The following is a 10,373-nucleotide window of genomic DNA, read 5'->3' on the forward strand; positions in this document are numbered from 1 at the left end:
GACAAACTGCCAAATTCAGTGGGCGGTCTTAAATGAGGAAGAGCGATGGAGAGTTTGACCCAAAAAACCAGAAGAAAAAAGAGATGGTAGACCTGCGTGCGCTTCTCGCTCTTCGTGTTGAATTTTCTCTCGTAAGATCCCACTCTTTTTCTTTCTAGCCAACCAAACAACCAAATTAAAACCCCCAGTCTTCGCAACGTTATTTAACTTCTTTTGTTGAGCAGAGCCGAAACTTGCAGAAGGCTCACATTTTCTCATGGATTCTCGCGTTTTCCTCTCACTCTCTCTCTCTCTCTGTTTCCTCTCTTTATTCCCTGGTACCGCTGCTCTTCACTTCCCAGGTCGTCTCGAAGATAAGAAAACGTAAGTTTACGCACACTTCTGCTCTCTCTCTCTCTCTCTCTCTCTCTCTCTCGCTCTCTCGCTCTTCATATATATATGTTTTTCTGAAACACATTTGTTTTGTTTTCTCAGACACGGATCAATTCTTAAATTGAAGACTGATGGTGTTTCGTCTGCTCCTTTTGATCCCACTCGGGTCACCCAAATCTCTTGGCGTCCCAGGTACTACTATTCTCTCTTTGAACTTGAACGATTCTTTTGAAATTTTCTTCGAGTATTTAGTGTTCATTGTATTTGGAATGGTGAGTGTACAGGGCTTTCATTTACAGTAGGTTTTTGACTCATGAGGAATGTGATCATCTCATTCATCTGGTCAGATTTTACTTCTTATTCCCTCTCATGATTTTGCCTCTGTTTGGTAGCCAAATACAAATGAAATGAAAAGAGAAGAAATCAGAAGTGTTGATTTTTTTAAATAAGGGAAAGCAATTTTTTCCCTGTTTCTTTCTCAGCTACCAAATCAGGGAAATTTTTTTTTTTTTTTAACTTATAAAAAATTGTATTCATTTTCTAATTTGGAATTTGGGTTTTTACTGAATTTGGGTGAGTAGGCCAAGGATAAGCTAGAGAAGTCCATGGTAGCTGACAATGAATCAGGCAAGAGTGTACAGAGTGAAGTTCGGACGAGCTCTGGCATGTTTCTTAACAAGGCCCAGGTCTGAATCTTCTTATTCATTTTGAATCATCAATTAGTTTGAACCTTTTTCACAACTCGTTAAAATGTTGTTCTAGTTTCATAATTTTGACGTAATGCTAACAATTTAGTGTTGGAGGTTAGACAATTTGAGTGCTGTAATAAAAATAAAAAATCTGCTAGGTGTTACTAATTGTTTACTTATCCCATAATGTTTAGCTGTTATGTTGGATGAATACTATGATACAGTAGCCTGATTGTTACTTAGTACCAAGAAAAAACAAAAAAGCAGCGGTGATTGCTATAGATCCTAATGTATGGGATCTTGGGCTGCCTTCATGGTTATTGCCATTTGTTTTGAACACGTCAATCCATTTGTAAGATGCAGTTGTATTTTCAACCTTTTGTAGTTTGAGAAACAGGGTCATGGCTCCAATAGGCTTTCAATCATTTTAAATTGATTTCTGTTTGCTTATCAATAATCAGTTTGTGCATCTAAACCTAGGAAGCACGGATACGGATGCGGGATACGGATACGATACGATACGGATACGGCGATACGACAAAATTTGAAAAACTAAGATACGGGTGCGGCGGGGATACGTTCATAAAAAATATTATTTTAACTGTTAGGTCCCTTGATTGTCAAATCCAGATACAAAACCTTGCGTTGTTCAAGTTGTTTATTTTCAGTATTTTTGTTCTTCCCGCTCGAGCGGGGACATTGACGCTCGAGCGGAGTTTGTGGTCTCCCAGTATTTGTGACAGGTCTGTAAAAGTACTGGAGTGCGTAATTTTGCGCTCGAGCGGGTGATGAAGCGCTCGAGCGGACCACTGTGTTCCACACGCGTATGTTGTTGAAGCCGCTCGAGCGGGCCGTTGGGCGCTCGAGCGGAGATCGCAGATTCAGGATTCCTATTTATATCGTTTTAGGTTGTTTTTAGGATTACTTTTTCCAGATCTTATTCAAGAGTCCTAGGGTTTTGTTGGTGGTGTTCTGCTGTGATTTTGGTGAGTTTTTCCTTGATGTCTTGAGAAGAGTTCTTCACTCATGATCTAAAATACATACATCAAGGAGTTGGGTTCTTTAAATTCAAGAAGAGAGTTCTCTTCGGTGGATTCCGAAGATTCTCGCGTATAGTTTCAAAAGGTGTTGGATTCTATATGTGAGTGAGGTTGTGGAATCAACTTCAAGATTGATCAGTTCCGAGATGAAGTCGTGAAAAAGAGTTACAGAAGATTCGAAGACAGATTGACTATGTTGGGTAATTTGTAAGATATCTTTGTAATCTTTTTACTTCAGTAGTGGATTGATTTGTGGCGTTTCGCCTGTGGTTTTTTAATCACAGTTGGAGTGTCCAATTGTGGTTTTTTCCACGTAAAAATCGTTTGTGTCGATTTATTATTTAATCTGAAAAACAAACAATCTAAATCACTTTCGTAAGTGCTTGTTGATTTAGATTGTGTGTTTTGGATTTTTGGGATTTGAAATATTTTAATCTTGATCTAATCACGAATCACTTAGATTTTCATTAACAATTTTTAGTAATGCAGTATGCATAAAAATAAAACCTAAAGCAAAAGATAACTTGATAAAGAAGAAAAATTCCTATAAAACTAAGAGTCTTCAAGGTCAATAGCTTCAACTTGTTCCCCTTCATCAGTGAATATCACAGACCTTAGCTAAAGCCAAAAAACCATTCTTAAATAAAACTTTCAGCAAATATACTTTTTTAAGTCATCAATGATAGCCTAGGAAGCACGGATACGGATATGGTGATATGGGGATGTGGATATGGCGATATGTCAAAATTTGAAAAAGTATGATACAGGTACAGCGGGGATACATTCGTAAAAAAAAGAAAATTTTAATTTTAATAATATAATATGCATGAAAATAAAACTTAAAGTAAATTAATAAATAAAAAGAGGGATTCCTATTAACTTAAAAGTGCTCAAACGTTCATAAAACATCCAAAACTAAAAGCAAAAGTAAAAGCAAATGCAAATTAAATATCATCCTTACATGCCAACACCAAAAAAAGAATGAGAGCAGAGAGAAGAAACGTGAGAGAGTGAGAAAGCGAGAGAGAAGTGAGAGAGACAACAAGGTTACATCAATTTGACAAATTCTATTATTGTAACTCTCACTATATGAACAAAATATTATAAGTAATATGTAACTTCGAGTATCCGATACTTCAAAATTAAGTATCCGATACTTCAAAATTAATAAAAATTAATTAAGAAGTATCCGATATTTTTAAGAAGTATCCGATACGTATCCGCGAGTATCCGAAGAGTATCGGTATCTGATAAGTATCCGATACGGATACGTCACCCTTTTTGAAGTATCCGTGCTTCATAAACCAATTGTTATTGGAGAAAGAGTAACAACTTTCAGTATGCTTCGAGAACAGAATTTGATATAGAAGTCACAATAAAATTATGTTTTGCGATGAACTGTTATCCTTCTCTCCTCATTTGCATTTGAACCCGTTCTTCTTGATACAGAAATTCTTGGCTTTGGTAATTAAATATGTTCCCCAAAATTGTATTTAAAACTAATGTCGTTACTTTGGTATTCGCATATAAATAAAATTTTGGTCTTCTTTTTTATATATAATTTATTTTGTACGGGTGTGTGCACATATTGGGACTTCATGTTTAGTAATACTCTCCAACAGTCCAACTTATAACAACCTTTAACCTCCGTGATATATATTTGTATTCATTGCTCTATTGCCGCCTGAATTGACAGAGAAATGTGTGAGAAAGGTGTCTTCTTGTCTATTTTGGTACCTTAACTTATTGGCAGCACAAAGGTCAACCAGGAGTTTCTTTGTAAACATTTTGTAAAAGTTGCAATAATATTAAACACATTCCCTTTGACAATGTCAATAAGAAATGCCTTACTTTTGTACTGAAACTAATTCAAAAGCTGAAAAAGTATTATTTGTTAGCTTTAAATTGTCTAAAATGCAAAGGTTATTTGCTTTCCCTTGTTTCACCTTTCAAGGATAAAGTAGTTGTCGGTATTGAGGCTAGGATTGCTGCTTGGACCTTCCTCCCTGAAGGTAAATTTTTAGCCATGCTTGTTATTAATAGACTTTATTATGTATATATAGGAAGCAAGTTCTCGTTATTCACCGTAACCTGATGTTGTGATCAGAAAATGGGGAGTCCATTCAAATACTTCATTATGAGCTCGGTCAAAAGTATGAGCCCCATTCTGACTATTTTCTTGACAAGGTCAATCAAGAATTAGGTGGGCACCGGGTAGCCACTGTACTTATGTATCTGTCTGATGTTAAGAAGGGTGGAGAAACAGTCTTTCCTCATTCAGAGGTAAATTATAGTTGATGATTCTATGGTTCTTTCATGTCTCACCCCACCGCGCCCCCCCCTCCCCCCCCCACCAAAAAAAAAAAAAACTCTGTAGGAGCTAACAACTTGCTTTTGACTGTCTACAGGCTAAAGATACTCAACTGAAGGATGATGACTGGTCTGACTGTGCTAAAAATGGCTACGCGGGTAAAATTGATTTTTGTAAAATTTAGAGATTTGGTGATTATGATATGAACTAGAGAATGACTTGAAAGAATCTGCCCAGTAAATTGGGGGTCTTAAATTCTTCTTCTTCTTCTTCTTTTTTCTAATAATAATCTCAGCATTTCCAGACCCAAAAAATGAGGAGTACTAGCATTTTTATAAATACCATCCCATTGTGCTGAGATTTGTATGATTCAAGTGATATGTAGATTGGGATTCACTGCACATTTCATCAAAATGTCATATTTGTGTTTGTTTTTCTGCAGTGAAACCTAAAAAGGGGGATGCTTTGTTGTTTTATAGTCTTCATCCTAATGCAACAACTGACCCATTGAGTTTGCATGGGAGCTGCCCTGTCATTGAGGGTGAGAAGTGGTCCGCAACCAAGTGGATTCACGTAAGGTCTTTTGAGAAAATATTAAAGCATGCAAATGGAGGTTGCATTGACGAGAACGAGAACTGTGCTCGATGGGCTGCTTCTGGGGAGTGTAAAAGGAATCCACTCTATATGGTAGGCTCTGAAGGTGTAGTTGGAAATTGTATGAAAAGCTGCAAGGTGTGCTCATCATAGGAATCCTTTTTCAGGCATCTGCATCTTCATAAGGTGAAGAGTTGTCTAGATTTGTTGTATATAAAAAACATTGAACTATTTTACAAACACAAGACAACAAACACAAATATATGTATATATATATATGAAAGAAGAGTTGATGTTGCTAGGAGACTGGAGGCATTCATCAAGTTATACTAGCTGGAGCTTTTGTAGTTGCTGATGTTTTTCACGTTTTATTTATAAAATTACTGTCTGTGAATTTTTCTGTGGCTTGATAGTTCATTTGGCAAACTGTTATTTCAAGAGTTTTTTCTTTCTCTCTCCTGCTGAGCGGTAAAACATGTAGATCACTGACCTGACCTCACAGTTGTAAGGATTTTGACCAATGGATTTAGTGTAAGTTGGTTTTAAGGCCTTATTATTTCGGCATGGGTCTTTGTCTCAAATTCTTTTATCTCCTACCAATTATTAGATCATGTCTCGAGATTTTTACATTATCCAATAATTCAACAATTGTGAATGTTTTGCGACAAGGATAGAAGAATTTAGAGACAAAAAATTCTTCCTATTATTTATTTCTCTCCATATGCATGTGATAGACTCCCATCACTAATGACAGTTTGAACACTATTTTCTGAAAGTCATGCTTAAAAAAAGAAAAAGAAAAAATAGGATGATCAATTGCATGAGACTCATTGAAGTTGCGGGGTATGGGCAAAATATACATAATCTTATCTTATTGTTGGAGGCTGTTTTCGTAATTTGAAATGTGCTACCCGCTGAAGTCACCCAATTTGGACCCGAATAATCAAATGCCGATGGAGCCTAGTACATGAGAGAGAGGGGAGAGGCGAGGGATCTGCATGCATTATTTTTTGATGTCATGTAGTTAAACCGTTTGGTGATGATTTGATGATAAAATCATGCAATTGTGGTTAAATGGGGATCCAAATATACATGCATTTCTTGCCTCCTCACTTGTTAAATGTTTCCTCTTCCAAAAATGTACTTAGTTAAGCTCTGGCATAGCATCACACCATTACATCAACCCCATTACTCTCTCTCTCTCTCTCTCTCTCTCTCTCTCTCTCATTGTCATTTGATGGGGAGACCTCCTTGCTGTGATAAATCAAACGTGAAGAGGGGGCTTTGGACAGCAGAGGAAGATGCAAAGATACTTGCATACGTAGCCAACCACGGCATTGGTAACTGGACTTTGGTTCCCCACAAAGCAGGTCATCCATCTTTCTCATCACATTAAATATATATTTCATTTCTGTTGTCTAAAATGTTTTTGTAAGGTTTGGATGAGTTTGTGTACATGTGCAGGACTGAATAGATGCGGTAAGAGCTGTAGGCTTAGGTGGACGAATTATCTGAGGCCAGATCTCAAGCATGACAACTTCACACCCGAGGAAGAACAGCTTATTCTTGACTATCATAAAGTTATTGGGAGCAGGTGAGGACTAATCTCTGTTCTCTCTCTTTCTCTCAAAATGAGATTTATCTGAGTTTCTTTTTGATGGATCAGGATTGTTGGTCATTCTCTCTACAATGATGTTTCAAGATTCTAAGTAAAAACAAACTGAGGTGATTTTGGGATGTATAGTTTAAAATGAAATACAACATTTTAATATTATTTTGTTTTAATTTTAAATGTGGATTACAAACAAATAATGGTTTAGGATCAATTACCGGCTAGTAGGCTTTGGACTTTTTATCAGTTTATTTATTTGTTAATAATGTCATGGAGGCCTTTGTTTGGAGTAATCCTTAAATACATTCAGATAAAGTACTTTAAAATGATCCAAAGAAGATCAAACCTTTCATAAGTCTAAATTCATAACTTGCTCTTCCTCATATCGCTACTTTACTTGCCACTTATATCTAACTCCTTTTAGCACTGTTTTTGTGGTGAAATTTTTTTTTTTAAAAAAACAACTTGTCCATGATCTCACTAAGAAAGTTCTAGTACACCTTGTTTCATGAGCAATCTAAAGTGGGGGGAAAAATGTAAAAAATTAAACAAAGATAAATCTTCAAGATTCAGTTTTTTATTTTAATTTAATTTATTTTTATTTTTATTTTGGTTCAATTAAATGTGTGCCTGCTGATCTTCATTGGTAAGTTGAAGTGTTCATTTTTTGGTCCTGAATCTTGGAGTGATCAGCAGTTTTGTGTAAAGTTCCTGCAAAGAAGTCTTTCTCTGCCAATCATTTATATAAATTTATGATGTTCGGTTGTGTTTTTGTTTTCTATTTTCATTTTTTGGAAACAAGTGGATAATGACTCTTTTCTCTCCCTCCCCATTATTTTGGCATAGATGGTCTTTGATAGCACAACAACTACCTGGAAGAACAGACAATGATGTCAAAAACTATTGGAATACAAAGCTGAAGAAGAAGCTTTTCAAGATGGGAATTGATCCTCTAACCCACAAACCCTTCTCTCAGATCCTCTCCGACTATGAAAAAATTGCCAGTCTCCCAGTACTCAACATTTCCACAAACATGTCATCTTTAGTTCCAATTGAACTTTCATGTATCACGACCATCAATCAACCACTGCCACAGCAGTTCATTAGCCAAGAAACCGTGCAACAACATGAAGTTCCCTCTTTGACTTCATCGTCGTCATCTTCTTATAGTGTCACGCAATTGAGCTCTCCACGATCCTTTTCTTGCCTATCATCTCCAGTTCCAGTGGCACCATCTTCTCCCTCTAGTTGGTGTTCTGAGTTTCTTCTTGGAGACCCTATTCTGTCTTCGGATATGGATCCAAAACAAGAGCACAATTTGCAGGTTCCCTTGATCACATTGCAAAGCAACAAACCACACTATCAGTTCAGTGAAGTTGCACAAGAGAGAGGTTGTGAAGCAATGTACATTGGAGGTCAGACAGAGCGGTACTGTTCTGAAGCTGCTTCAACTTCTTCTGCAAATTCATTTGTGGAGGCCATATTAGATAGAGACAGCGAGATACAGTCTGAATTTCCTGAAGTTTTGAATGAATATTTCAGTTTCTGAGTCCTTTAAATTCTCACTCACACACTAGTAGGCAAGTTAATGTAGGCTTGTGATGGTTCTGGTTATAGCTTGCTTAGAAGTATGAGCTTGGTAATGCTCTCTACTAATTACTACCTGTTTGAACCTGAAGAGAACAAATTGAATAAACAAAAAAAAATTTAGTTTCCCACTGAAGCTACTCGACATTTTTAACTATTATTTGGTAGATTTGGCCTACTACATGATTCTATGCCACCCCGGAATGATATTGTATAGAAAATAAAAGACAAAGTGATCATGTGTTTTTCTATTATCAAAAAAGTACACCACGTATTCTATAATTGATGCCACGAAAGCACCACCTACTTTAATGACCCAATTGTCAGTATAAAAATGTCAAATAATAAAAATTAATAATTAATATTTAAATATACAAAACCTTCATTATTATTAAAAAAAATTAATGTGAGTGAGATTCATTTTAAATATGGTTAACATCACTAAAAATTTAAATTACATTAATTTTCAAAATACATAATTTTTATCCTTTATGACTGGACTCGTTAAAAGAATTATTTTGGTCTAAAAGATGAGCAACAAAAAAAAAAAAAAATCTTTCATTTATTTTAACAATTTTGAAAATACACTCACATTGTACTTCTTTAAAATTTTAATTTATATTTTATATAATACATAATTCTCTTTCTATTGGTATTTTAATATTTGTATAAATGAAAAAATATATATATTATTAATTATTTTTATATTTACAGATCACTTGATCCCAAGTGTTAGAATCTGACCATAACGCCAAAAGACCCAAGTATGATGCAAAGCGTGAGATCAAGTACTGTATCCCATTCATACCAACAAAACAAAAAAAAGAAGTACTATATCCCATATCGTCCCACACCGTAATGGAATTGTTCGACTCTTTGTCTTGTCCCATACTAAGGGGTCTTCCCATCAAAGACGGCAAATAATTTCTTTGTAGCGTTATCCTATATAAAAATTTCAAAAATGATTAAAGTAGAGCACTTTGGGTAGGGAAATGGCGTTGTGTTGCATTTTTTTGTACATATTTAGGATTCGTTTTTGTAATGACTTTTTAATTGATTTTTGGTTTTTTTTAATTTTTTTGTTTGTTTGGTCTTTTTTTGTTTGACTTTTTTGACTTTTTGACTTTGGAATGACAAACTTTTTTATTGACTTTTTGACTTTTTTTTGTCCATATGTGATTAGTTAGCCCGAAATGTTTACCAAACCAGGGCTTAGTGGGTGTTTAGTAGGATATTTTAGTTTTTAATTATTTTAGTAGATTAAAATTTTTATATTTGGAAAGATGATTGGATATTTTTGTAATTAGATGTGATATTTGTGAAAGAAAAAGTAAAATAATTATGGGTTTAATATGATATTTTATCTTATTAACTATTTTAGCCTATTTATCTCTTTTAAATTTTAACCTAAAAACAATTAGAATTTCACTTCCCAAACGAGGTGTTAGTCAAGTTGAATTAAGTATATGCGTAAAGTAGGCCCAGATGCTTAGCAAGCAAGAAAACCATAACTTCCGCCAGAAATTGCTGGACCACTGTTTGTGTTTATTCACTTTCCCCAATCAGACTCCTAAGTCCTAACCTTACTTATCCATATCTATCTATTTCTAACCCAACCCTGCCATTTAACTTGGTCATGCCACCTCTTAAACCTTTTTTTATTATTTTATATACCGGTACACTCTTAAAAAAAAGATTAGGATAAGCTCGCGTTCTAGAAGTGGTAGCTTCCCGCCTCCTTCACTCCTACTGCCTCCTTCAGTGAGAAATTCCCTCCCTTTCTAGATGATTCTCTGTTAATTTTAAGAGAGAAAGGTAACCATATCATTTAACAGTAATTTATCATGGTATTGTCTGCGTAATACTTTCTAGGGCAAATTACATATACACCCCTCCAGGTTTGGTTAAATTACAGATACCCCTGAGGTTTCGGAAATTACATCCCGCCCCCTGAGGTTTGTATTTTCATAACAATTTACCCCCTGAGGTTTATATTTCATAACAAATTACCCCCTAATTTCTTATGCAAATATAGCATTCAGGGGGGAATTCGTAATTTCTCAAACCTCAGGGGTATCTGTAATTTTGTCAAACCTGGAGGGGTGTATATGTAATTTGCCCTACTTTCTATCAATGACATACAAGCACAAGATTTACAAGTGAAATAC

General features: G+C 35.3%; 2 protein-coding genes across 2 annotated transcripts; both read left to right on the forward strand.

Annotated features, from left to right (window-relative positions):
• On the forward strand, window positions 1-5,400 carry LOC114320768 (putative prolyl 4-hydroxylase 7). The gene is made up of 8 exons (XM_082899794.1): window positions 1-363; window positions 475-564; window positions 657-714; window positions 954-1,058; window positions 4,056-4,113; window positions 4,209-4,384; window positions 4,510-4,570; window positions 4,855-5,400. Exons 1-8 carry the CDS (start codon window positions 257-259, stop codon window positions 5,157-5,159), a joined length of 960 nt encoding a protein of 319 aa, XP_082755920.1. The 5' UTR covers window positions 1-256; the 3' UTR covers window positions 5,160-5,400.
• On the forward strand, window positions 4,869-8,341 carry TDF1 (Duplicated homeodomain-like superfamily protein). The gene is made up of 3 exons (XM_028267833.2): window positions 4,869-6,376; window positions 6,471-6,600; window positions 7,465-8,341. The coding sequence occupies exons 1-3, from the start codon at window positions 6,127-6,129 to the stop codon at window positions 8,165-8,167; spliced, it is 1,083 nt and encodes a 360-aa protein (XP_028123634.2). The 5' UTR covers window positions 4,869-6,126; the 3' UTR covers window positions 8,168-8,341.
• Window positions 8,342-10,373: the final 2,032 nt, after the last annotated feature.

Source organism: Camellia sinensis, chromosome 1, assembly GCF_055761805.1.
Source record: "Camellia sinensis isolate YWXY chromosome 1, ASM5576180v1, whole genome shotgun sequence".
Taxonomy (NCBI): domain Eukaryota; kingdom Viridiplantae; phylum Streptophyta; class Magnoliopsida; order Ericales; family Theaceae; genus Camellia; species Camellia sinensis.